The 27,655-nt window shown below is 53.9% G+C and overlaps 2 protein-coding genes across 2 annotated transcripts; one reads left to right on the plus strand and one right to left on the minus strand.

The window, feature by feature from the left end:
* Positions 1–1,159: 1,159 nt before the first annotated feature.
* TMEM143 (transmembrane protein 143) lies at positions 1,160–17,446 on the minus strand (the record flags this gene model as incomplete). The annotated part of the gene is made up of 7 exons (XM_079724331.1): positions 1,160–1,419; positions 2,038–2,227; positions 7,410–7,689; positions 8,785–8,912; positions 9,932–10,126; positions 15,740–15,844; positions 17,171–17,446. 7 exons carry the CDS (start codon positions 17,444–17,446, stop codon positions 1,160–1,162), a joined length of 1,434 nt encoding a protein of 477 aa, XP_079580457.1.
* SYNGR4 (synaptogyrin 4) lies at positions 17,209–27,205 on the plus strand (the record flags this gene model as incomplete). Its single annotated transcript, XM_079724332.1, has 5 exons — positions 17,209–17,224; positions 19,201–19,399; positions 25,181–25,418; positions 26,592–26,731; positions 26,972–27,205. Exons 2-5 carry the CDS (start codon positions 19,307–19,309, stop codon positions 27,203–27,205), a joined length of 705 nt encoding a protein of 234 aa, XP_079580458.1. The 5' UTR covers positions 17,209–17,224; positions 19,201–19,306.
* Between the last annotated feature and the right edge of the window lie 450 nt (positions 27,206–27,655).

Consider the following 27,655-nt stretch of genomic DNA (forward strand, 5'->3'; position numbering starts at 1 on the left):
GGAGAGGCTGGCTTTTACACCAACCCGCCTCCTGGCTGTGTGTCTTTGTGCAGTGAACAATCTGCCCTATCTTCTGTGTTCAGAAGACTCAGTCTTTTGGGGAACCAGGGCTCTGCTCAGGAGTCAGGTCCTCCCTAAGATCCTCTTCTGTGACCCACAGCCACTCTATTTCACCAACTCCAAGCCCAGTCTCTCTCTAGGACTACAGCTTTCTTTGCCCGGGACCCACCCAAAATGCATTCCCCCAAGACCCAGAGTCTCTTCTTTCCAGGATTCCAATGCCTTCCTTCTCTCCAACCCCTACGGCTACCCCACTCATCCAGATTTATGAAACATGATTTATTCCTTTGGGAGACAGGACAGGGGAGACATTGATAGACCAGTAAATAAATATTGCACAGGCCACTGGTGGAGGCAAGATCCAGGCTGAGGTAGTTTCTGTAGAAAGGGTGAGGGACCTGGGCAGGGAAGGCGCCTGAGTTTCGTTGTTGGGGCCTGAGTGGACGTGAGCCTTGGGGTGAAGATGGTTTCCGGTTCCTCCTGGCCCAGCTTTCTGCCTGGCACAAAGCTCCCAACCCCTTCAGCCTGGACAAGCTGATCGACACTTGACGAAATGGCCTGCCTTATAAGAAGCTGCAACTGATAGAAAGATCGGGTCTCCTCTAAACATTCTGATTGGTTGCTTCCACGCAGGGACAACTGGCTGCCCCAGGTTGGTTGCGCCCAACAGCTGTCATTGGCGGTTTGCCAGAGAACCGGGCTAAAAGGTTCTCATTGGACTTGGGCTGGAGCTCCGCCTCGGTGAACACGATGGGCAGTTTGCCCGGTACAGGCTAAAAAGACAGTGATATATAGCCTCGGGAGAGCACAGTTGAACAACTGTGCCTGGTGGTTTGTAGCGTTGCACAGCTGTGATTGGCTGGCACCACGTTTAAATGTTTGCGGGGTGGGGGGGGGAACCAAGATGGAACAGAAGCAGAGCCAAAAAGCCTTGATTGGCTGTTCATCCGAAGAGGGGGCCTAGCAACAGCAGGCTGCCTTGATGGGCGACTTTGTTTAAGAAAACAGGGTAACGTTAAGTAGTAATGAGTAACTGGAGGTTGTGGAGTGGTGAAGCATCGTAGCCATGATTGACGGCTTGTCGGGGAGGAGGCGGAGCTTAGTTTCCAACCAGCTGGCTGGGCGGGGCCGGGCTGAGAGGTTTCGATAAGGGCTCGTCAGTGCTGGGTGGTGCGGCCTTGGGGGAAGTGACAGTAGCCAGCGGGCCTAGTTTGGGGAAACCCGGGGGCGGGTACATCCCGATGCTGGGGGTCAGGGCTTGCAGGTGGGCCAGGGCCCGAGTTCCGTTGAAGGCCACGTCACAGCCTGACTGGGCTAGAAGCCAGTTCTCCACCTCCGACTGGAGCCACTGGGAGGTCTCTGCAGAGGGAGAGGCAGGTGTTGTGAGGAGGTCAGACAGACCTGGAAGGACTGAGAGCGGGCAGCAGGGAGGGCGCAGCACAACGAATAAGAGGGGGCTGGGTTTGGGAGAAGCTAGGGGCGTGGGACAAAGCCTAGGAGGCCCAGCTTTGTGGCTCTCATCTGGGGACAAGCCAGGGACTCTTGCTCAGGGCGCTTACACAGGTAACGGATACGGGTGTCTTGTAGGAAGTGTTTGGGTTCACGTATAGGACGTAGCGGGCGGGGAGTGGGGAGCATGCCACAACAGGAGCCTGATCCAAGACTCCTATCGAGGTTGAGGTTAGGAGAGGGAGGTCACCCCAGGGAAGAGCAGAAGCTGGGTCAGGGGTCCCGACTGCTGAATCGGGTTCACCAGCTCGAGCCGGGACTGGGAGGTGGGCATCGTGGGGATGGTGTCTCACTGGGGCAGGGCCACTTGGGACTAACGGTAGTCTCAACCCGGTAGGGGCAGGGTGGAGTTTGTTCCAGGTGGGGCCACGTCTGAGCCAGGCAGCGTTGGGATGGGGCGGGGCCTCGCGGGGGCGGGGCTGAAAAGGGGCGGGGCAGTGTGGGGCCACCTGGCACTCGCAGTCCTACCTTCCGGCTGGCCCCGCGCTCCCCGGGGCCGCCGGGCCAGGAAGCTGTGCGCCAGCAGCACCTCCTTGGTGTGCTCGTCCTGCGCGCGCAGGGCCAGGGCGCTGAGCAGCTCCGAGTTGTTGGACGTGCTGCGGTAGTAGAGCATGTGCGCCAGCTCCAGCGCCTGCACGCTGCGCCGCTGTCCGAACATCTGCAGGCCAGACGAGATCCGGGAGGGTCAGGGCCGTGCTGGGGCTCCACACCCCCATCCAAACACCCCCCACCACCACCACCCAGCACGCACCCTCACCCATATACACACCCCTGGGTCACTTACGCTGGTACAGCCCTTCCCGAGGGCTCCAGAGACCTCCCCAGACGTCTTCGGTTCAGGTCCCCAGGACTGGGGCCTGGGTATTTGTATGTTTAACCCACATGCTCTCGCCCCTGGTTTGCTCATCTGAGCCACGTATTAACGGATGTGTTCGAGGATTTCCGGACCATAGGAGTTTTAGTCTGGGCACTTTTTGTTACAATGATTTTTTTTTTTTTTTTTTTTGCGGTATGTGGGCCTCTCACTGTTGTGGCCTCTCCCGTTGCGGAGCACAGGCTCCGGACGCGCAGGCCCAACGGCCATGGCTCACGGGCCCAGCCGCTCCGCGGCATGTGGGATCTTCCCGGACCGGGGCACGAACCCGTGTCCCCTGCATCGGCAGGCGGACTCTCAACCACTGCGCCACCAGGGAAGCCCCGATTTTTTTTTTTTTAATCCATCATCTGAAGTGTTCCCAGATGATGCGTGTAGGATCTGCTTCAAAATAATCCAGTGGTCGGGGAGGCGGTCTTTAGGTGAAACCTGATTGACTGTTGCTAACTGTTGACGCTGGTGCTGGCTACAAGGGAGCTTATTATACTATTCTATTTCTGCATCTGTTTGAACTTTTCCATAATTAAAAAAAAGGTTTTAAATGTTAAATTGTCAAAGAGAAGTGTTAACGGACAACAAATACTTGATGAGCCGTTTGCAGAGAAGACGGGAGGGAGGGGGGGGGGAGGGAGGGAGGGAGGGGGGGAGGGAGGGAGGGGGGAGGGAGGGGGAGGGAGGGAGGGGGGAGGGAGGGGGAGGGAGGGGGGAGGGAGGGGGGAGGGCCAGGTCCGGGGCCCAGCTGTCTATTGGCTGCCCCCCCCTCCCCACCTTTGGCCCCGCCTCACCCGGACCCCTTTCCCCATCCTTGTTGGCCCTAAGGAGGGAAATGAGAGCCCACCAGTGCCCTCTGGGGCTCACACTCAGAACCTCCACCCAGATTTCTCTTCTCATCCACCAAATGAGTTCAAGGCTGCTGGGTCCTGCAGCCCACAGCCCTGGATGCCAGTCCCATCTCTGCCCCCCTCCAGCCGTGAGGCTGTGGCTAAGACCTAAGTCCTCGGGTAGCGCTGTCTGTGAACCAAGGCAGATGACAGGAAGTGCTCCGTAAGTTAATAAAACACTTGGCACAGAGGCTGGCCAGTCACAAGCATTTAAACATTAGCTACACATCTTCGTCCACACCCCTTGCTGGATGCTGGTCCTTGAAACACAAGTATCTTCTGCCCATAGAGTGTTGCCCACCTTACCCGGAGACCTGAGGTGAAATGCCTCTGAAATGAACACAGCCCTGGAAGATCGTTGAAATGGCCAGCACAGTTGGTTTACGTCCCCGCATTGGACCAAATCTCCATTTCTTTGGTTGGAGGCAAGATGCAGGAATTGCGTGCGTTCGGGACTGTCTGGTATGAAAAACACGTTGGGTTGTGTGCCTGTTTCTGCCAAGCTTATGGAGTAGAATTCTCGCAGGTTAAGTGAGCAGGTCGTGCCACTCTGCGGCACGCAGATGAGGCCAGACCTCTCCCTGGAGAGGGCTCACCGCTGGCCACCTGGATGTTCCCTTCAACGCGGCCCGCACTGAGTGTGGTGTCTCCTCTCACCCAGCTCCTCGCGCAGCTTCTTCCTCCCCTGGGGTCCCTATCTGGGGTGGCCCCACCATCTACCCCATCTCAGGCCAGACCTCTGGCACCAGCCTCGCCTCCTCCTCGCCAGCCTGTCAGGATCTGGCTCCATCCTCCTGCCTGGACTCTCCCTGCCGGGTCCCCTCCCCTCCAGCCCACTTAATGCACAGCCCCGGCCTCCTCCCTGGCCTCAGTCTTCCTCACTCCAGCCTGTCTCCGCACAGCCCCAGAACTGCCCCTGCTCCTCCCCTGCTCACAGCCCTCCCATGGCTCCCTCGTGCCCTCAGAGAGTCCCAACTCCATGGCCTGGCCCCTGAGGCTTTCTCCCACTCACCTCCTGCTTCTCCCCTCTGAACGCAGCCCACGCTGAATTAGTCAATTTACCCCGAGCATTGCCCTGAGCACACCCTGCTCTCTCAGGCTTCTGGGCCTTGGAACAGGCCAAGCCAGCTCTAGCTGTTCTTGGGAAACACTCAGTGCCTCATTGTCAAGGTTCAGGATGGTCATCGCTTCCCACAGATGAGCAGATGTATCCTCGGGTTCCTGCAGGGCCCGCTGCGACCTCTGTCAGGCATGTGGCTGTCTGTCCGTGTGCCCCGCACCTCTCCCTCCAGGGCAGGCCCGGCATCTCTGGGACGCCAGCTCAATAACCCTTCTCAGGCTGCCTCACGGGCCTCCCCTGTGCTGGGCTGAGGGGGCCCCCAGTGAACCAGAGTACAGCAGGAGCCTTCTCAGCCCAGGAAGTCTGGGAGGGCTTTCTGGAGCCTCTGAGCTGAGGGTAAGGGCTGAGGCAGGGTTGGTCAGCCCAATAACAGGGATAGGACATTTCAGAAGAAGGAACAGCATATGCGAAGGGAGAGAAGACAAGAGAAGCAGGGGGAGGAGCTACAATTATATTTTGGTAGAGCTGAAGCTTAGAATTGTGTCAGATGAGGCTGGGGAAGCAAGGTCTCCGATGCCAAGTTGTGAGCAAGGGAGAAACAGGGCCAGCCCCGGGGCCAATGGGGATGGGCTGGAGGGGACCAAAGGGGGGCTAGGAAGACGGTCTGAGCTGGAGCCAGGATAGAGGAGAGGAGATGGGCACAGAGACTTGGAGTGGGGGGGTCAGGAAGGACGGGCTGAGGACTGCCGGGTTGGAGGGCAGGGCCAGGGCGACTTCCAGGGGTCTAGCCAGTGACCGGGGGACAACGGGGTCAACCACAGATGGAGAACCAGGAGGAAGAGCAGGTGTGGGAGAGATGCTGCCCTCCGCCTGGCCAACGTGGCTGCTTCAGGCTGAGCGCAGAGCACCCCGATCTAGGAGATGCTGGGGAGCTGCTTGTGGGAACCACAGAAGTGGACGAGGTCTTTCGTGGGGGGAGGGGCGGTGGAAGGAGAAAGAGGGATGTGTATCCTGCGGCAAAATCAGCCTCCCGGGTGTTTGATCTGAGCATCTGTCCCAAGACGGGGAACTCGGGAGGACAAGGGGGTTTAGGGGAAGATGGATGCTGTGCGGGCAGCTGGACAGAGGCCAGGGAGGCCCACGTGTAAGGCATGGAGGGAGTTCCCCGGTGGTCTAGTGGCTGGGATTCGGTGCTTTCGGTGCCATGGCCCAGGCTGAATCCCTGGTTGAGGAACTGAGATCCCACAAGCCAAATTTAAAAATAAATAAATAAATAAATGATAAAGTTAAGGCATGGGGGCTCAGCCTGGGGCATGGGAAATGTCTAAGGGATGCAGTAAATTAACTAGTGAACTGGGTTTTAAACTGGGTGCTTCAGAGCCCAAGAGGCTCAGGACCCTCCATCCCCACGGGCCACTGAGAGGTAGCATGGATGGTCCTCCCTGGGCTAGAACTGTGTACGTCCTCCCCAGAGCAGCTCGGCACCCTCCCCTCTGTTGTCCGTGGTTGCCACTCGCCCTCCATGCTTACAGCCCTTCCATAGCCCCCTGCCCTGAGGATGAAGTCCAGGGCCCCTGCCTTGGCATTCAAGGCCCTCACCACTCCCTCTGGGGCCTCGCTTCACCATGCTGTACCCCAGACTCCATCACTGTGAGATCCCCCCAAGCTGTGCTCACCCAGCCCCCTGAAAGGCTCAATCCCCGCCTTTCAGAGCTTCCCTCCAATCCCACCTGACCCTTGGTTCTAGGTAGGAAGTGCTCCCCCCTACCCCTGCAACCCTCTCAGCCAGCGCAGGCTGCTGATTATCTGTGGGATTTATTAACCAGGCTTCCTACGAGCCCACTGGGATGGTGGAAAACGGCTTGAAAACCAATGAACCAGCAAGTGAATGATCGGGTACAACAGACACTTCATGCCAGTCCACATTCCTGGGGCCAGTGCCAACCCTGGGGAGAATCAGTAAAAGGCAGCCCCTTGAGGCCACCTCAGCCTCGAGACAGAGCTCGCGGCTCAGCAAGCAAAGCACAAGTTGGATTCCAGCCCCCAACCGTCCCTTCGGCCACGCATCCTTGGATGGTGAACAACCTGCACAACTGGATGAGGTGGCCCTGCGCTCACATGTAGCGGAATCAGGAAGGGAGCTTGTTAATAATACAGGCCCTGTTCCCAGAGTTTCCAATTCAGTCCATATGGGCTAGAACACAGGAGGCTGCATTTATAAAATAGCTCCCCTGCTGATAGTGACACCTGGCCAGGATGGGGAAGCCCAGACTCAGGAGACAAGAGCCCAGTCAGTAATAATTACAGTAATAATGGTAATGGCGGACTCTCATATAATACCTTCTGTACTATGTGCCAGGCTGTTTTCCGCACTGTATGCGTATTAATTCATTTACTCCTCACAACAACCCCCACTGTCATCTCCACTTTAAAGAGGCACAGAGAGGTTAAGCAACTTGTTCAAGGTCACACAGCTAGAGACTTCCCTGGAGGTTCAGTGGTTAGGACTCCACGCTTCCACTACAGAGGAATGGGTTCGATCTCTGGTCGGGGAACTAAGATCCCACATGCCATGCGGTGTGGCCACCAAAAAAAAAAAAAAAAAAAAAAGCTAAAAATAAAAGGTCACACAGCTAGAACACGGTAGAACTAGATTCAAACCCAGGCAGTCTGGTTCTAAAACACACACCCTTCCCATGTCACTAAGTGTGCAGTGAGTGGCTGTGAGCACTTGTGTCCCACTAGCCACATGCCAGCCCTGTATCCAGTGTTCCTCACAGATTCACTCATTTCCTCCTCACAACAGCCTTACCAGGCAGGTCTTGCTATTACACCCATTTTCCAGATGAGGAAATCGAGGCACAGAGAGATCAAGAAACCTGCCCAAGGTTGGATTGAGTAAATAAGGAAAGGAAAGGAAGCACAGCACGAGGCAGGAATAATCCACAAAAAGAGAAACAAAACGATAGGGTGGCCTGACCTGGCTGAACACCAAGGAGCAGGCTTGGCGGCGTGGGCCGCTTACCTTGGAGGCCCGCAGGCCCATGAAGGCAGCGAAGAGCAGCAGCAGCAGGGAGGTGGCCATCTTGAGGTCGGAGAGCACCACCATGCCCACATTGACGAAGAACACCACACCCGAGACGACCAACGTGAAATTGAGCAGGGCCCGCTGTAGGGTGGGCGTGCGCACCTTCAGCTCGGGCAGCAGCTGCTCCAGGCCCTCCAAAGGCATGTCCTTGAAGCTCTTCAGCACCAAGTGCCCCCGCTTCGTTCGGGCTGCTAGCACCACCCGCTTAAAGTATCTCCTGATGGGCAGAGATGAAGGGGCAAGGATGGTCAGGACCACCCCAGGGAGCCCCACTCCAACCCTAGGACACTCTCTCTGGCTCTGTAGTCACATCATCATTTTAAAAGCTAATTAATAATGGTGGGAGGAAAGTCAGACATAAGCGTCCAACAATAAGGGATCAGTGACATGCTACAATCCCTTATTATTGGACACATAGGTTGCTTCTGATTTTAAGAACTTGATAAATGAGAGCTAAGATTCTTTAATTAATTATCTTTTTTATTATTTGTTAATTGAAGTATAGTTGATTTACAATATTGTGTTAGTTTCCTGTGTACAGCGAAGTGATTTAGTTACACAGGTATATATGCATGTACCTCTATTCTTTTTTTTTATTTTCCATTATAGTTTATTACTTTAGTTAATTTTCAAATTCAAATGCTATATATATTTCAGAGTATCTGCTAGGTGCCGGGGAGTGCTATTTAGCTCTGGAGAGACAACGCTGAATTTGTGGAGCTGCCTTTGTGGAGCTTATAGTCCAGCATGAGAGACAGATAATTAAACATAGAGTCTGCACGTATAAGTATGTCCTCAGAATAGATTCCTGGAAGTGGAATTACTGGTTTAAGGGATATAAGAGACGTTTTGTCTTTGGTTTTTGTTGTGTTTTGTTTTTGGATTCGTAACCGTATTTGATACACTGATTTCCAGAAGGACTGGGTGACTGACAGGTCCACTGGCCAACTGTGACTCCTGTGACTCCACTGGCTCTCCTGACCCTACTCTGTATTTGAATATCTGTTAAAAACATAATGTTCATCAGAATCCTGGCGGTACCACTTTTTCAGAATGTGGTCTTCCCTCTCTGAGCCTCAGTTTTCCTCATTTGGAAAATGGAGAAAAATGTCCTTACCCTTTCTCTTCCCCTGGGAATTGTAGTTCTTACTTCTCCTTGGAAAGAAAAGGCAGTATTTGATTCACCTCTCCCCCTTTCTTGACTTCCCACCCGGGTCCCAGACACCCAAATCCAGACACTGACCTGTCAGTCCCCTCTCGACTCTAACCTTGCTCCCTCTCGCTGCAGCTGGGAAACCAAGGGCCGCCTCACCTCTCTGCAGGCGACGACTTGAAGAAGCCATGCTTGAAGCCCACGCTGGACTTACGGGGCATCTGCCCGACTCGCTGGCCCAGGACCCAGAAATGCATGTAGATATACTGGTCCAAATTTATCGTCACCTGCCAAGGGGGAAGAAGGAAACAGGGGCAGCTGAGCATAAGCTGGGCTGTGAGAGTGGGATACTCAAATTAGATGCCCCTGCCCCCGATGATCCCCTGCCCCCCACTTCCCAGGCTTATCATCACCCAGTGTGTAGGCAGAACAGCCATGTATGGTTGTTCATGTTGTATACTGCACAAGGGCACACCACCCAAGATGGTGCCATTCACATCACAGTCATCTTTATTACTGTATTTCCTAGAGTCTAAGATGCCACTGATTTTAAGATACTCTATAATTTATTATTTTATGAAGCAACTAAAAGGGAAAATATATTGCCAATTAAACTATTTCACACTACCCCTTGTAAGTCACATCCCAATTTCAGAGACAGTAAAGTATGACTTCAGAAAAAAAGCACATCTTAAAAATCACTGAAATGTGGAAATCTGGAAGATTTTAGTATTTTTATTATAATTTTGTTGACTTTTTTTTTTCTTTTGGCCACACCACATGGCTTATGGGATCTTCTTAGTTTCCTGACCAGGGGTGGAACTTCCAGAACGTTCCAGAAAGCAAAACTGGAATTTTCTGTGTACCACCAACTACATTACATAGCATTTACATTGTATTAGGTATTATAAGTAATCAGAGATGACAAAGTATGCAGGAGAATGTGCATATATATATGCAAATACTATGCCATTTTACATAAGGGACTTGAGCATCCGGGGATTTTGATATCCACAGGGGTCCTGGAACCAATCTCCCCCATACCAAAGGACAGCTGTATTGGTTTTCTCACAGATGGTGATAAAGTCTCTAGTCCTAAGAAGACCTGTATCTTATGATACTTTTCCAACAGATGGCAGTGAAGTGACCTGAGAAACAGGAGCCTTTTTCTAATTCACCAAAGGTGCCACAAGGGCTGGTGCCCTGTGTTCAGGACTACAACTCCCAGCAGCCTCTGCTTCCCAAAGGCTTCACCCCTACCCCAAGGCGTCCTGGGAGTTTTGGTTCTCCTCTGGAAGACAAGCACCTGGACCTCATCCTGAGGGTGATGGACCACCAGAGCATAGGCCAGGGTGTCCTCTGAGAGCGGGGAGAAGTTGGCCTGGGCCAGCAGGGGCTCCAGAGCCCGAAGCACCTCCTGTTCATTGGACAGACGCTGGGGGTCTGTAAGTGAAGGCTGGTCAAGGGTGTCCCTGTCAGGGTTGATGGGGTCATACAAGGCCTGAGGAGAGAGTCAGAGAGAAGAAAAATGAGCTAGGTCACTGCGTGAGGGATTGTGGGTACACATAAGGATGTTCCTGGCCCCATCCTTTAAATGATGGGGTACCCCACGGCTTGATTCTAGGCCCTCTTCCCTTCTCTTCCCTCAAGCTCGCTCTAAGTCGCCTTGCCATCTCCTTGCCCTTAAACAGCACCTCTGCGCAGATAACCACCTAACCCACATCTCCATTTCGGACCTCTCCTCCAAGTTCCAGACCTAATACCCATTTCCAGTGCATGAGCTCTGTCCTCCCCTTCTGCCACAGTAATAGAGGTGAAGGCGGCCATGGGGCTGCCCAGATAGACTACATTTCCCATCTTCCTCTGAGAGGCTAGGTGTGGCTAGGAGAATTCATCAATAGAACGTGAGCAGAAGTGGCAGGTACACCTTCTCCCTCACTTCTTGCCCCCCCTGCACTTTACACTCTTGCCTTGTTCTACCAGCTTAGAATGCTCTTCTGCCTACAACCCAGTTCTGAGCCCACAGAGATGAAGACAGTGCCCTAAGGGGATGACAGAACAACAAGATGGAAGGAACTTGGATCCCGGCATCATCTCACGTGGAACAGAGCTGTCTATCCACCCTGGCCCACTTACCACAAGGCTGTTAAGTGGGAGACAAAGAATCCTTCACTTCCTTTAAACTATTGCCTTATGGGGTCTGCTTGTTACAGCAGCTAAGGCTTTATAGGAACTAATACAAACTCTCCACTTGACATTTCTTTAGGGATGTCACAGTTGCCTCAAATCCAACAACAAGCCCACAAAATAACATCCTCTAATCCCTATCTTCCAACAAAATAACCATTCTAGATGTCCCCTCCCAAAGGTACCAGACCTAAATTGTACCATTGTAGATGCTGCAGACCTAGACATTTATCATCTTTTCATAAGGAAATAAAGGGTATAGAACAGCACCACCCAACAGAACTTCCTGCAATGATGGAAACATCTCCATGTGCACCATCCAATAGGTTGAAGCTGGCCACATATGGCCACTGGGCACTTGAAATGTGGTGGATGTAATTGAGGAATGGAATTTTAAATTGTTATTTAATTTCAATTATTTCAAATTTACACAGCCACGTGTACATAGTGACTATCATATTAGACAGCCCCAGGCTAGGGTAAGGGGTGCTTTCTTCTAATTTGCACACAGACCCTGGTACAGACATCAAGGTCAGTGTGGACATCCACTCACACAGACCCTCGCCTTCATAGTCTGAATTCATCCCTGCACAGGGGGGAGAGCGTCTGACTCACGACCGTCCCCACCACCCCCCTCTCAGGCCCTCTATGTCCCACACTGGGGTCCTGAAACTCCTCCCCAAACCTGCTCCCTCCCCAATTCCCCCCCCCACTCTACCCCACGGTGCCCCCCATCTTCTCCATCTCAGTAGAGGCCAAGCCCATCCTTCCAGGTGCTCAGGCCCAAAGCCTTGGGTCATCCTGGACTCCTCTCTTTCTCCAGCCCATAAGTAAATCCTGATGGCAACACATTCAGAATATTGATAGATCCAGAATCTGACCACTTCTCACCCCCTGGACTCCCAGCTCCCAGCTCCCATCTCCCATCCTCACCCCCAGTCTGTTCCCGGTACGGCCACCAGAGGGCGCCTGTTGTCATCTAAATCTGCTCACGCCTATTCTCTGCACAGAACCCTCCCCTGGCTTCCACCTCACCTAGAGTCAAAGCAAAGTCCTCACTGTGTCCCACAAGGCCCTGCAGGATCTGGCCCCGGGCCCCCTCTTTGACTTCATCTTCAGCCCTGTCCCCCTTGGGCACTCAGCTCTAGCCCCACCAGCCACCTTGCTGTTCCTCCTTACACGCCATGCACACCCCTGCCACAGGGCCTTTGCACTTACCATTCCCACAGATCTCCATATGGCTCACTCTGGCCTCCTTCAGGTCGCTGCTCAAATGTCACCCCCTCACTGAGACCTTCCCTGACTACCCTACCTAAAATAGCAAAAATACCTCTGATTTCTTTTTCTTCTTAATTAGGGTTACCAGATTTAGGCAAAAAGAAATAAAATGCAGGACATCAAGTTAAATTGGATTTTCAGATCAACAACAAATAATTTTTTAGTTTAAGTATGTCCTATGCAATATATAAGGATTATATTACATGGACATAATTATACTTAAAAAAAAACTATTCATATCTTATCTGAAATTCAAATTTAACTGGGTATAGAAGGTTGAATAGCGTCCCCTAAATATTCATGTCCCCTTGGAACCTCAGAATACGACCTCGAGCTTCCCTAGTGGCGCAGTGGTTGAGAATCCACCTGCCAGTGCAGGGGACACTGGTTTGAGCCCTGGTCTGGGAAGATCCCACATGCCGCAGAGCAACTAATCCCGTGTGTCATAACTACTGAGCCTGTGCTCCAGAGCCCATGAGCCACAACAACTAAGCCCGCATGCCACAACTACTGAAGCCCGCATGCCTAGAGCCCATGCTCCGTAACAAGAGAAGCCACAGCAATGAGAAGCCCACACACCGCAATGAAGAGTAGCCCCCGCTCGCCACAGCTAGAGATAGCCCGCGTGCGGCAACAAAGACCAAATGCAGCCAAAAATTAAAAAAATAAAATAAAATAAATTTAAAAAAAAAGAATACGACCTCATTTGGAAATAGGGTCTTTGCAGGTATAATTAAGGTAAGGATCAAAGTGAGATCATACTGGATCAGGGTGGGCCCTAAATCCAATGAGAGTGTCCTTATAAGAGACAGAAAAGGACACACAGAGAAGAAGGCAATGTGAAGATGGAGACAGAGATTGGAGTGATGTGTCCACAAGCCAAGGATTGCCGGCACCCACCAGAAGCTGGGAGAGAAGCATAGGATGGTTCCCTTCCTCCGAGCCTCAAGAAGAAACCAACCCTGCCAACAACGTGATTTTGGACTTCCAGCCTCCTGAGCTCTGAGAGAATAAACCTCTTGTTTTACTCCACCCAGTTGATGGTAATTTGTTATGGCAGCAGTAGGAAATGAGTAAACTGGGTGTTCTGTACTTTATCTGGCAACCCTATCCATGGTACTTAGCACCTCTTAACATATTTTACTTCTTTACCTTGTCAAGGGTCTGTCTCCCTCACTAGAACATGACGCCATGAGGCAGATACACACATCTCAGGCTCACCGCTGTGTCCTGGGGGCTGGAACCATTCGGGGGACACAGTAGGTGCTCAGTAAATATCTAGTGAGTGAATTCAATGAATAAATGCGTAGGAGATAGGAGGAGCAGAGAGAGGTCACCTACCAAGGTCACCCGCACGCCTAGTGAACGACAAAGCTGGCGCCTGAACTGGGCTCTTCTTGTTCTTTGCCTGGTTCCTCAACGGACTGAGGTCACCAGCAAATGGTCACCCAGTGTGTCTCACTCACCTTTGGTGCTTCTACCCAACCCTCTCAGCGTCTCCGTTTAAAATCTGCTGCCTCAGTGAGAATGTCTGTCTTCACTGTATATTCTTTCCGTTTCAATATATTTTTAAATAACTTTTTTAAAAAGTGCCCCAAAGAAGAGCTTGGAGGCCAGGAGACAGGGGTGCAAATCCTAGCTCTGCCACTTGGGACCTGTATGATCTTGGGCACATCTGGGCCCTCTTGGAGCTTCAGTTTCTGCTTCTGCAAATGGGGCTGATGGCAGCTGCTCCTCGGTTCTGCAGGAAGGAGTTGATGAGCCTGACACAGAGGGGCCTATGTTGCCCCTCATCGAAGCAAAGAGGAGAGCTATAGGGGGGCAGCAGCGGTAAAGGGTTAACTCGGCAGGACTGCGTTGTCCAAACCCTGCACATTCCAAAGAACTGGTGGGCTCCTGGGAGGGAACCTGTAAGCCCTTGGACTATCCTGCCTGATGGGAGTATCTTGGTTTACCAGGGGCTTGGGCCACACCCGATAGTCTATGCTAACAATGTGATTCATGGTGGGGCCATGAAGTAGCCTGTGACCTCTGGAGGGGCTGGAGACTAAGTAACTAAGATCAGCCACGTAGATGGTCAACCACGCCTGCCTGACCAACCACCATTAAAAACCCTGGACATCAAGGCTCAGGTGAGCTTCCCTGGTGGGTGATACCCTGTGTGTTGTCATGCATCACTGATGAGAGAATTAAGCACTGTTCCAGTGACTCTGCTGGGAGAGGACAACCGGAAGCTCTCGCCTGGTCTCTCCTGGACCCCTTCCCCTTGCCTTTTTCCTTTGTGATTTTGTCTGTTCTCCTTTTGCTGTAATAAACTAGTACTGGGAGCATAACAGCTTTTCTGAGCTCTGTGAGCCCCTTGTGAAAATCAGTGAATCTGAGGGTGGTCTTGGAGACGCCCAACACAAGACCCTAGAGAAGGAGGAGGAGGATGCTGAGAATTTGGCTTCCACCATTTCCTGGAGTTCTACTTCTCTCTGACGGCTCCTTGTCCAGCCCCCTCACTGCTTCCAGTTCCCCTTCCCGACCTCAGGACTGGCACTCACTCCTCAGGACTAATCCCCCTGGTGGTTGCATGTAGTACCATCTAGATACTTCCAGGGTGATTTCTTAGCCCAGTCCCTTCCCTTGACCTCCAGCCTGTGGGCATTCAAGTCCCTCTCTCTACCGAGCTGTCCAATAGGCAGCTCAAATTTCTGAGTCCAAAACTCAGAGCTCTCAATTTTCCCCACAGACCCGTCTCCTGCCCCCGACTGTCTCGCACGTCACAGTAAGTGGCAGCTGCATCCTTCGGGAGAAGCAGGCCTGAACCCCTGGAGGCCCCCCTGACTCCTCTCTCTTTCAAGGCCCCGCCCACACAGCCAAATGCTGATGCCTTCGGACCATTAGCAGCGTCTGACCACTTTTCACCACTTCCACTGCTATTACCCTTGTGGGAGCTGCCATTATCTCTCACCTGGACAAACATAATAGACTCTTTAATAGATCTCCCTGCCTCTGACCGTCTGTTCCCTACATGGCAGCCAGAAGGATCCTATTGACACCTGAATCAGCTCATGACCCCCCTCTGCTCAGAGCCCACCTGCGGCGGCTCCCAGCTCACTTAGCATAAAAGCCAAGTCCTCTGCATGGCCCACAAGGCCAGGCACAATTCTCCCCCACTCCCTCTCTGCTCTCACCTCCTGCCCTCTCTCCCTCCAGCCAGTGGTCCCATTGCCATTCCCCCAACACTCCAGGCCCTCTCTCACCTCAGGGCCTTTGTACTTGCTTTGCGCTCTGCCTGGAATGTCCTTCCCCAGACACCCATCGGGCTCGCTGCATCGCTTCACTCAGGTCTTAGCTCACCTGTCACCTCCTCAGAGAAGGTTTCCTTGACCACCCTGTCTAAAACAGGTGCCCTCCTCGTCCCTCTCTATTCCACCTTCAATAGCACTTACAACTCCTGGGTATCATATTTTACAATTATTGATTTACCATCTCCCCGGTTGGAATGTCACCTCCACAAGGGCACGGCTTCATCTCTTCTGCTTACTGCTGCGTTGCCGGTGCTTAGAACAGGGCCAGGCTCCAAGTAAGCGCTCAGAGAATTTTTGCTTAATGAATGGATAAGCAAACAAGGATGACAGGGCCAGAGGGGCCCTGTCCTCACCTGCAGCTGGTCCAGGATGTGATTGTAGTGGAACAAGGTGCAAAAGTTCACGTGGGTCACGAACTCCTCCAAAGCCACCTTCTCCGCAGGACTGGAATGGAACTCCTGTTACCTCGGGAAGCAAAACTTCTCTTTAGGCCTCTCCCTACTTCCTCATGGGGAGGAATTCTTTCCTGGGCAACCCAGAAAGACAATCAGAGCTCTGGCTCTTTAAAATTTGGGCGTTTTTTAGAAGGGACAAGGGTTGATCAATTTCACTGGCCAAGAAACTGAGGTAGCTCCAGAGAGTGAAAAACAGATGACTTGAAGAGCTAGATGTTCAGGTTCCTGCTTTGACACTCACTGGCCAGGAGTCACTCTTTATTTGTGTGCCAGGCACTGTTTGCTGGCATGATATAATCCTCTAGAGGATGCAAGGAGGTTGATGGAATTATAACACTCATTATTCAGAGGGGACCCTTAGATTCAGAGAAGTCACTTGCTGAGGGCTACACTGTCTGTATAAAGAAAAGCTGAGACTACAATCCAGGCCTATCTGACTCCAGAGCACACATATTTAACCACTTTTTTATGCTTCCTATCTCGGTGCCCAGGGTGAATGTCATCACTTCTCTGAGCCTGTTTCCTTATCAGCAACAGAGGATCATACCCTTTTTCTCACAAAAGCAATGGTGAGGATGTGATGTGTTTATGTGTGTGTATATATACTTTTGTGTATGGATAAAGCCCAGCACAGGACTTAGTCCATATAGGTGTTTAATCAATAATTATTAAATGAATGAATGATAATACAGAATAATCACAAGTATGATGGCAATAGTGGGGTAAGCTGTTAGGGTCAAGCAAGTGCCTACTTGCCTCACCCTTGTCCCCGCCCTGCTGTGGAGTCAGACCACTTTGGTTCAAATCTGGGCCACTAGTCATGACCTTGGGTGAGTCACTGCCCTTTTCCTGATTCAGTTACCTCATTTGTAAAGTGGGAATGATGGTGGTACTTCTCTTATTGGGTTGTCCAATAATTGAATAATATGTGGGAAATGTTTAGCACAGTGCCATATAATAAGAGCTCTGTGTGATATCATTATAATTATAGCTTCGTGGGTATAATAATTATTATTAGGCAGTAGTAATAGTAATGATGAGGATGATTATTATCCCATTTTGTAGAGGGAAAAACCATGCCCCAGTGAGTGCTTGTTCCAGCCCCCAGAACAAGCTAAAGTCTGGAACTGCTGCTGCATCTATCTGCATCTCAAAGGTCAGTCCCCTGCATTCCAACTCACTCCACGCCCGCCTGGGCCTATAAAGGGAATAGGAACTACAACTCCCAGGGGGCACCAAGGCAGCCCTCTATAGCATGAAGGGCTGTACCGCCGCGAGGCCTGCCGGGATTCGTAGTTCCCAGGCTCTCGGACCCGGGACGGGCGGTACCTTTATCAAGAGGCGGAGCAGCTGCTCTTTGGAGAACGGGATGAACCGCTCGCGGTACTGCTGGGCCCAGTCGCGGGGCTCCGTGGGGTTCCACATCTTGCGGTACTCCCCCATCTTGGCCGCCAGCGATGACAGGGCCCGGGGGTGGCCAAGGAGCGCGGGCAACAGGGGCCATACTCGGACCCTGGATCCCCAGACCCTTCGGGTCACATGCAGCATGGCCAGACCCTTTCCCCGCAGCCTAAACGAGGGAAATGGGCATAAGTCAAAGGTCATCTGGGGGTAAAGGCGCCCTCTCCACCTCCGTGTCCCAACTTCCAGGGTCCGTTTCTACCCCAGGAAGGGCGCAGAGCCCATCCGCCCGCCTCGTAGGCCCTGCTGTCCGTCCCCTGCCACAGTGCTCAGCTGGCCTGAGTCCTAGGCAGGGGTCAGAGGTCTTCAAGTCCTGGAGCGTATTGCGGGCCCAGAAGCCCTGTGGTGGCACAACTAGTCTCTGCGGGGTCTAGGCGGCAGGTGGATCTTAAGCGCATAGGATATGCTCGGAAGGCTACATAGGGGTGCAGGGCCGCCCACCCCCGGCCAGGCAATCCTTCACCCTTTCCCTCACCTTAGCCAATGTTCGACTGTCATTGAGCCTCCTGCGCATGTGCAGAAAAGCGTCCTGGTCCTTCGAGGTTCGGCTTCAGTCCGCAGTAAGACGCATGCGCAATGCCTAGGTCATTGAGCGGGGTCCATTTCCTTCTAACGCCCTGTGTCGACTGCGCACGCGCAATCTGCCTGCCTTGCTCCACAACTCTTTCCTTGGACTCGGCGCATGCGCCACAGAAGTATCTCCTTGTCCAAGAGCTTCAAAGGGAAAGGGGCGGGGCGGGCGCCAGACTCCCGGGATTTCCGGGACCGTGCAGGGCTTCCGCGCGCAGCCTGCCAACGGCGGGCGGCACAACGTCCGCTGATGCCACGCCCCTGCTCCTGTCAGCTCCAGAGTAGGCGGGGAAAGAGAGGGGCGGGGCTTTGGCGCAGCCAATCAGCTCCAGCAGAGGAGGAGCGAAAAGGCGGGAAAAAGAGGAACCAAAGGACGGTTGAGGTGGTGCTAGGACCAGGAGAGGAAGGTGGGCGGAAGGAAGAGCGGGCCTCCAGGTGACGTTGACCCGGCCTCCAGAGTAGGGGTGACCCTTTGTCAGTCAGCCTCACCCCCAAGTGTCACCACCCCCATTCCGCGTCCTTAGAGGGAAGACCCCGATTCTCTGAAGGTAGCTTACTGCCGGGGGCATGGCCTCCTCATTCTGAGGGGACAGCTGAGTTCCGAGCCCATGTTCCCTACACATCTGAGGTCCAGACCCCCGACTTGAGGAAATGCACTTTTATGAAGATGGACCTGAACTCTAAGGGGAGGCCCTGATTCTAAGGCAATCACCCGCAATCAGGAGGACAGCCTAAAATCTACCTTGAGCTGCTTGGGGTCTCCACTACGGGTGCTGTCACCCCAAAGCCTGAAAGGGATCCCCCTGTTTCAGACCTCCCTGGGGTTCTGATCGCCATTCCAGCACCCATAGTCCCTCGAAAATCCCATTAACACAGTCCTTAAAATGGGCCCTCTGGCTCCTGTGTCAGGGCATCACCCCAGTATCCTGCCTTCTCCCTGCTCATTCTGCCTGGCCTGGCATCTCCCCACACTGCACCTCCACCTCTGGGGCCCTCCTCAGCCTGCATTCCTGACTTCTGGGACCCCAGCAGCTCCCTCACCCTGTGCCCCTACCTCTGGAATTCTCAGAAGCCCCCTCTCCTCACACCCTAATTCATGGGACCATCAGCCACCCTCTCACCCTGCGCCCCCATCTCTAGGACCCCTACCCCAGCATCTCCTTCACCCAGGCACCGACTCCTAAGAACCCTCACCCTATATAACCCCATCCTGGGACTACAAGGACCCTCCCATCCCCTGCCCCCTACTCCTGGGACCCCTGGCAGCCCCTTTACCCCACACCTTGGACTCTAACCATCCCCACACCATCCCTCTTATCTTGTAGCAGCTGAGCCCCCGGGGTGGGCCTGGAGCTTCCGGACAGCATTGCCCAGCAGGCAGCACCCAGCATCCCTGCTCCGGCCTCACAGGGCCTGGGCAGCAGAACAGCAGGCATGCACATCCCAGAAAGCCTCCAGGACCTGGCCGACAGTGAAGCCGTGCAGTTTCTCAAGAGGCCAAAGACGATCGTGCGGATCTTTGCAGGGGTGAGGCCCTCCTGTGGCCCGGCTGCCCCGTGGGTGACAGGAAGCAGGTGTCTCACCTCCCAGACCCAGTGCAGAGAGAGTGGGGAGGGAAAGAAGGGGTCAGATGGGGAAAATGAAGCCAAAGGGAGCTCATAACGGAAGTCACCCTTTACTGAGCATCTAACTATAGGCCCTGCGCTATTCTGAGGACTTATTAACTCTCCTGGGGAGAAACAACCCTGCAAAGTGGGTGCTATGGAGCCCCATTTTTGAGAGAAGAAAACTGAGGATCAGAGAAAGTTAAATAATTTTTTTAAGGCTGTGCTGTCCAATTTGGTAACCACAAGCCACATGTGGCTATTCTAATCTAAACTAAATAAAATAAAATATTCAGGGAATTCCCTGGCAGTCCAGTGGTTAGGACTCCGCACTTCCACTGCAGGCAGCCTGGGTTCGATCCCTGGTGGAGAAACTAAGATCCCATAAGCTGCATGGTACGGCCAAAAAAAAAAAAAAGAATTCAGTCACAGTGGCCACATTTCAGCCTGGCAGCTCTCATATTGGACAGTAAGGATCTAGAACATTTCCATCATGGTGGAAGGTTCCATTGGACAGCGTTGGCTAAGGTCACACAGTAAGAGGCAGGGAATCAGACTGGGGTCTGTGAGATGCCAGAGCCCATTCATTTCCACCTCTCAGACAAGGGACCAGGAGAGAAGCAGGGGCTGGGGCCTCTGTGGGGAAAGATGCACAGAGGTAGGAAGAGAATAAGAATATGTAATGTAGACCTAGGATGCCAGAGGGTAGGCGGTCACTATGTGCCAGGCACAGTGCCAAGCAAGGGATTTACCTGCATTCGTTTCATCATTACCACATTCGCGAAGAGTCAAGACACCTGGGGTCAGATCCTCATTCAGCCCCCGACTTTGCTGTGTGACCTTGAGCCGATCACTGCTCCTCTCTGGACCTCAGTGCTTGAGGAGTTAAAGCTGTGACTGTGGGCTTTACGCTGTGCAGCCTCCACGGCACTCCTCTGACAGAGTTGGGAACCGAGGCCCAGGGAGATGATGAGATTTGGTCAGGGTCAGGGGAGTAGGTGGGATGCCCGGGATTGAATGCAGGGTCCTATTCCAGAAGGATCGATCCAGCCTGACTGAGAATCCTGGTTCGGCCACATGATCTCCATGTAGAGCGACATCCTCCCCTGCTTGCCTGGGTTGGTCCTGGCGTAATTATCAGCGACACCTCCTTTGATTCTCAAAAGTGCCCCGTTTTATTTGATAACTTCCCTGGTCACCCCAGGTCTGTGTGACCTTGAGCAAGTGACTTGATTTGTCTGAACCTCCACACCCGCCTATGTATAGTCCTTCCCGCTCACCAGGAAAGACTGTGTGTGAAAATGAAATCAAGGCCCCTAAACTGATTAGCGTGCGTGTGGCAAGTAGCCATCCTTCCTCCGATAGCGATTATTATTGGGACCAACTTGTGATTGGGGAGAGAGGGATGGGTTTGGGGGCCATAGGGTGGTGGGGACTCGTGTCCATCGTCGTTCTCACCCAAAGGAAGGGTGAAAAACGCACTCCGCATCCCAGTTCCAAGTCCCTCGCCGGCCTTCGCTCTTCCGCCCCTCACCACGACCCTATGTCGTGAGCGTCATTACACCTGTTGGACCCAAGGGGAAACTGAGGCTCACAGAGGTTGAGCGACTTGCCCAAGGACGTCACCCAGCTGGAGAGCGAGTCAGAAGGATGCACGGGCTTGGGCTTGGCTCCGATGCTTCAGAAGGAAGGGCGGGTGGCGAGGGAGAAGGGGGTGGGGAAGGGCTGGGGGGAAGGGCCTCCGACTGTGCCAGACGTTTCAGTCACAGACTTTGTCTGCCACCTCCCTCCTCCCTCCCGCCCGCCCTCTCCTTCCCCCCTGGCCCAGCTCCTCGGCAGGGAGTCTCCGGGCAGCTGGTCCTCCCGTCCTTCGTCCTTCTCACGGCTGCCTGCCAGCTGGTGCCATAACTAATGAATCTTTGCTCCCTCCCTGGGGACAGGCCAGGAGGGGTGTGGAAGGAGGTCTGCCTCGGGCTTCAGAGGCTTAGGGTCCCTCCGGCCCAGCCAAGCCCCCTTCTTGCGTGTCCAAGGTTTTTGAGGTCAGTGGACAGACAGACCGCGGGCCTGGAAGTCAGGGGGGCTGGATTCCAACCCCCTCCCCCCATGACTAACCTTGAGAGGATGGTTCCCCTCTCTGGCCAGTCATGAGAATTACCATCAGGGCCAGTTGTCCACGTCTTTGCAGCACAGAGACAGACTGGGAAACTGAGGCTCCAAGAGGTGAGCAATTTGCCCAAGGCCAGCCACCCAGCTGTCGGAGTCAGACGCGGCTGGCTCTTTCCACTGCACAGTCACGGCTTTCGATTTATCACCTGTGAAAGGGCAATGGATTAGTAACCGCGACCACGCGGGACCCCCCGGGGCTGCAGGGGTGGGGCGCGCAGGTAAAATGAATCCGGGCTCGAAAATGATCGATGGGCCTTCCCGTCCTTGACCTGGCTCTGCCTTGGCCCAGCAGGGCAAGACGCTCCCCTTCTGCGGACTCAGTGCGGCAGCCCTGAAACAGGACGGATGTGAATACCCTCCCTTAATGCTAAAGTGCTGGACAGAAAGAGGGACTAGTCATTATTATTATTATTATCTGTTCTTTTCATTCAGAGAAGGCAATTAAGGCAAAGGGGAGAGGAGAATGGACAGAGGCTGAAGAGTTTAGGGGGTCCCTCCTCTGCCTCTCCCGTCCCCACTCTGAAGGGCAGGGCAGGAGCAAAAAAGAAAGGCCAAAGTCATTCACTCAACACATTTGCAGACGTCCAGTCTGGTGCTGGGTGCTGGGTGTAGAGAGAAGGGGCCCACGTGCACCCTGTCCAGGAGGAGTTCCAACTCTAATGAATTACCTTCCCCTTGTCTCCTCCCTCCCTCCTGCCCCCAACACTACCACATCCAATCAATCACCAAGTCCAGTGTTGCGTCCTAAATATCACTGGCTTCCCCAGAGCCCTGGCCTCAGCCTTTCTGCCTGGGCCCTCCCATCCATCATGACCAGGGAGATTTTCTCTAACTCCCTGTCTGACGCTGGCCATCCTCTGCTCAGAACCCTTCCATGCATAAAATTAAGTCCAAGCTAGAAAATTAATTTTTGCCAGGGCTCCCAAGTCCAGGCCCCTCGGTGTGGTGCTCAAGGCCTCAGGGGGTCTGGTCCCTGCCTGTGTTTCCAGCCTCACCTCACACCACATCCTTCAGATGAGATTTGTCTCCAACCCCTGCAGGAACTTCGCTCTGCAGCATCTGGCTTTTGCACACATGGTTTGGCCTGCCTGGAATGCCCTTCCTCCTGTCTGCCTGCAAAACTCCTCATTCTTTTTTTTTTTTTTAAGTTTTATTGGAGTATAGTTGATTATAGTTGATGTTGTGTTAGTTTCAGGTGTACAGCAAAATGAATCAGTTATACCTATACATATATCCACTCTTTTTTAGATTCTTTTCCCATATAGGCCATTACAGTCTATTGAGTAGAGTTCCCTGTGCTATACAATAGGTCCTTATTATCTCTTTTATATATAGTAGTGTGTATATGCCAATCCCAAACTCCCAATTTATCACTCCCCAAAACTCCCCATTCTTTAAGGTGCAGTTCAGGTCTCACCTTACTTCTTCCTAAATCCGGCCCCCTGACTTCAGTTCCTGCTCAAACCTTGACTCTCTCCCTGAGCGTAGGCCCCAGCCTCCTCCCCAGACTCCCAGCCTCCAGTCTCACTCACCCCAGTCCACCTCTGCGTGGCCCCACAGGGCTCTTCATACACCCGGAGCTGACCCTGCCTCTCCCCTGCTCTCAGCCATTTCATGGCTCCCTACTGACCCCCAGACAAGATCCCACTCCGTAGCCTTTCTCACCCTGCAGCGTTCCTTACAGGCCTCACCGCATCCAGAAAGCCCTCCTGGACCAGCTCCCACCCCCATCACATACACACACTGGTTCCTTCCATATCTGGTGTGGCCCCTGCCACGCTGCATTGTGACCATCTGGGACAAATCACTGGGGCTTCAGATCGTCACTGAATCTCATTGATGGGAACCCCTGCCCTCGGGGCTTCTGGTCCAGCCGGTGGCAGCATATACAGCAGGGGCTAAAGCAGATTCAGGGGCCAGACAACTTGGGTTCAAATCCAGGCACTGCCTCGCATAGCTGACTGACTTTGGGCCACTCTTCACCCTTTCTGTGCCTCAGCTCCATTATCTAAAAAAACGAGGGTGTTAATAGTGCCCACATCCTAGGGTGGTTGTAAGGATGACACAGGCTAGTGCTTGTGGAGTACATCGGTGGTTTCATAAATGAACAGGGTTAGGTGGACAGTGGTACCCCAGTGTGCTATGTGCAGTGTGTGCACAGACAAAGGTGACAGGGCTAGCGTATCGGTGAGGCTGCATTTGCTTTTTTTTTTTTAATTAATTAATTAATTTATTTTTGGCTGTGTTGGGTCTTCGTTGCTGCGTGCAAAGACCTAGTTTCTCTAGTTGTGGAGAGCAGGGGCTACTCTTTGTTGCAGTCGCAGGCTTCTCATTGCGGCATCTTCTCTTGTTGTGGAGCCCAGGCTCTAGGCGCACAGCCTTCAGTAGTTGTGGCACACGGGCTAAGTAGTTGTGGCGCACAGGCTTAGTTGCTCCACGGCATGTGGGATCTTCCCGGACCAGGGCTCGAGCCCGTGTCCCCTGCATTGGCAGGTGGATTCTTAGCCACTGTGCCACCAGGGAAGCCCTGCATTTGTTTTTTTTTTCTTTTTTTTTGGCTGCGCCATGTGGCATGTGGGATCCTAGTTCCCCAACCTGGGATCGAACCCGTGCCCCCTGCAAGTGCAGAGTCACCACAGGACTGCCAGGGAAGTCCCAGGCTGTATTTGCTTTAAAAAAAAAAAAAAAAAGCCTTGGGAGTTCCCTGGTGGCCTAGTGGTTAGAATTCAGCTCTTTCACTGCCGTGGCCCAGGATTGATCCCTGGTCGGGGAACTGAGATCCCACAAGCTGTGTGGTGTGGCCAAAATGTATTAAAAAAAAAAAAAAGCCTTGAAGCAAAAGGTGAATGTTTATTAGGTACTGAATGTTTATTAGGTACTGAGTGCTTATTACACTTCTCTCTGTACGTTTCTGTGTCTTTGGAATATTTCACAAATTCCTTTTTTAAAATGGAGAGGAATTAGTGGAGCCGGGAGAGAGGAGAAAGAAGTGGCGGCCAGAGGGAAAGACTTGAAGGCAGAGAGAATCAACAGGATAGCAGATACTTATTGCCCTCTCTTCCCGAGTCCCGGGCACGGTGCACTTCATATTGGTACTTGGGTTTGGGGGCAGAAGGCGAGCGTGAGCGAGGCAGGGGTGAGTCAGGGGGAGATGAGGGGCTGGGACTCTGTCCTGGGGGTGCTAGGGAGCCATGGGGGTGCGGGGCTGGGAGCTGGGAGGGGCAGGGTGTGGAAAGAGCCCCTGGGGGGCCGTGTGGGGAGACTTGGAGGCAGGGAGGCCGGGGAAGAGGCTGGGGCAAGGGCCCAGCGGAGAGGACGAGGCCTGAGCTGGGACGGAGGACAGGGGCCGAGGGGCAGCGGGAGGATGGCTCTGGGAAGCTCTGAGGATGTGACCGGGAGGGAGGGGTCAGAACCACCGGGAGGGTGTACGGCGGGGCCCCCACGCCCAGTGATGGGGACCCGCCCGGGAGGATGAGCCGGTCTGGGGCGACGCTGAGCTCTGCTCCGGCCCCTGGGACCCCGCGTCCCGCACCCACAGGTCTTCTCCCTCATCGTCTTCTCCTGCCTGCTGACTGACGGCTACCAGAACAAGACCAACTCTTCGCAGCTCCACTGCGTCCTCAACAGCAACAACGCGGGCTGCAGCTTCGCTGTGGGAGCCGGCCTCCTGGCCTTCCTCAGCTGCCTGGCCTTCCTCGCCCTGGACGCCCATGAGGGCCGCATCGCCAGCAGCCGCTTCAACACGGCCTTCCAGCTCCTGGACTTCTTCCTGGCCGGTGAGCCCCCCGGGCACTGCCCTTGACCACCCAGCCGGCTCTGACCGTCCTCCACACGTGACCCAAAGCTTTGTCCCTCACTTTTCAAAGCTCTTCTGCGCCTGCTGTTTCCTCCCGGGGAATCATTGACCATCCCTCAGACTCAGGGTAAGGGTCATCTCTTCTGACCCTCAGACTAATTCTAGAAGCCTCTCTCCTGCCCAGCTTTTTCCTCGCATTCACCTCCCTTCTTCACAACCTTTCTTGAAAAGCCACCGGTGGCAGTGGCCAGAGGTAGGGTGCAGAGCGCAGAGTCAGACAGACCCAGGTTTGAAATCTCACCTCTGGCGCCTCCTCAGTGTGTGGGTTTTCTCCCCTCTCTGAGCTTCTGTAGAAGCTGGGATGAAAACTCCCACGTTCAGGGTTTTTCTGAGGATGAAATTCGAGAAAGGACTCCTGCGGTGATGTTGATATTTATCGGGCACATCCCCTGTGTCAGGCGCCGCTTCAGGAGCTCCCCGTGCCTGCCTCATTTCTTCCTCAGAACCACCCAAGGAGGGAAGTCCTGTTCAGATTCCTATTTCACAGAGGAGGAAACTGAGGCTTGAGGAGGTTGTGTAATGGCTGCCGAGTGGCAGATCCAGGCTTCCAAGCCAGGCCTGGCCTCCTAACCAATGCCGAGCACCCTAGATGGAGCCTGGCACACAGTAAGCGCCAAATAAATGCTCGTTCCTTTTCCTCAGGCCCCAGGCTCCTTCCTCTCCTTTTCTGCACCTGCCCAGTTCCAGCCACTTAGGGCTGGGAGGGCCCCTGAAGGTCACCGAGTCCAGCGCTGTCCAAGAGAAGTTTCTGTGAGGACGGGAATGTTCTGTGCCTGGACTCCCCAACACGGGAGCTACGGGCCGCGTGTGGCCGCCGAGCACTTGGAGTGTGGCCAGTGTCACCAAGGGGTGGAATGTTTTTTACTTCTATTTTAATCGATTGGAATTTTTGATTGAGTGAAACATAAAAAGCCACAAGTGGCTGGCGAGCCCCGTAGTGGACGGCACACCCCACTCCAGGGGGTGTTTTGCGGCCGGCTGGGAGGGAGAGGCCGTAGCAAGACCCGAGGCCCCAGCCCCAGCCACCCTTCCTGAGCCCTCTCTCCCCAACTCACGCCCCACCCCGCCCCTCTTCTCTCCCTCGACCCCCCAGTCCTCTGGGCAGTCATTTGGTTCGTGGGATTCTGCTTCCTGGCCAACCAGTGGCAGCATTCGCCGCCCAGACAGTTTCTCCTGGGGAGCAGCAGCGTCAAGGCCGCCATCTCCTTCGCTTTCTTCTCCATCCTCATCTGGGTGAGGAGGCTCCTCCCTGCAGGGCGGGGTGGTGTGAGTTAAGAGGGCTAGAACCTACCACCCAGCTCCCCAGGACCTCCGCAAGCCCCTTTCGTGACTTTGGGCAAAGCGGGAAGAAGGCGCCCCTTCCTCCCAGCAGACGCAGCCCAGTGTGGGCATCATCCAGTGAGCTGTGGCACAGCTGCCGCCTGGGCCAACCTCACCCAAGCCAGCCTCCAGCTCGCCCTCCTCTGCCTGCAGATACTCCAGGCCTACTTGGCCCTCCAGGACCTCCGAAATGACGCTCCAGTCCCCTACAAGCGCTCCCTGGACGACGGCGGCGTGGTGCTGACCTCTCTCTCCCCGCTGTCCGCCGCCAGCCCTGTCAACACGCGCATCACCGGTCTCCACAGCCTGAGCTACACCAGCTCCACCCTGTCCCCCCATCTGCCCACTCCGAAGGCCCCCCGCCTCACTACGATGCCCGACACCTAGACAGCCTCATCCACACCAGTAAAGAGAGACTCCTCCCTCCAGAAGGGTTTCTGAAAACTGCCCTCTGTCCTTCTCATATCTGTTTCTCTCCGGTCCCTCGAGTGGCCAGGGGAGGGGGGAAATCCTATGGGGTCTCCTCAGGGGTCTCTGTAGCAGGTCCCACTTCCAGCCCCCCTCCTGGACTCTCCCTCTGGGCGCCACCTTGATAGCTAGGGGCAGCGACGGGAGGGAAACCCTTTTCTCAGGCCTGTGACACAGCGAGCCCTTTACTCCTTGCACTGGCCACGGGAGGGAGGCACGAGGTGCCCCACTGTACAGCTGAGGAGCTCAAGTTCAGAGACAAGATGCTTCCGCCCGTGGAAAGGGCTCTAAGGAGAACCAGGGCCAACACTGGGACCGGCCTTGTCTCCAGGGCCCACATCCTTTAACTCACCCCAGATGACAAGGGAC

This window comes from Hyperoodon ampullatus (assembly GCF_949752795.1).
Source record: "Hyperoodon ampullatus genome assembly, chromosome: 18".
Classification (NCBI taxonomy): domain Eukaryota; kingdom Metazoa; phylum Chordata; class Mammalia; order Artiodactyla; family Ziphiidae; genus Hyperoodon; species Hyperoodon ampullatus.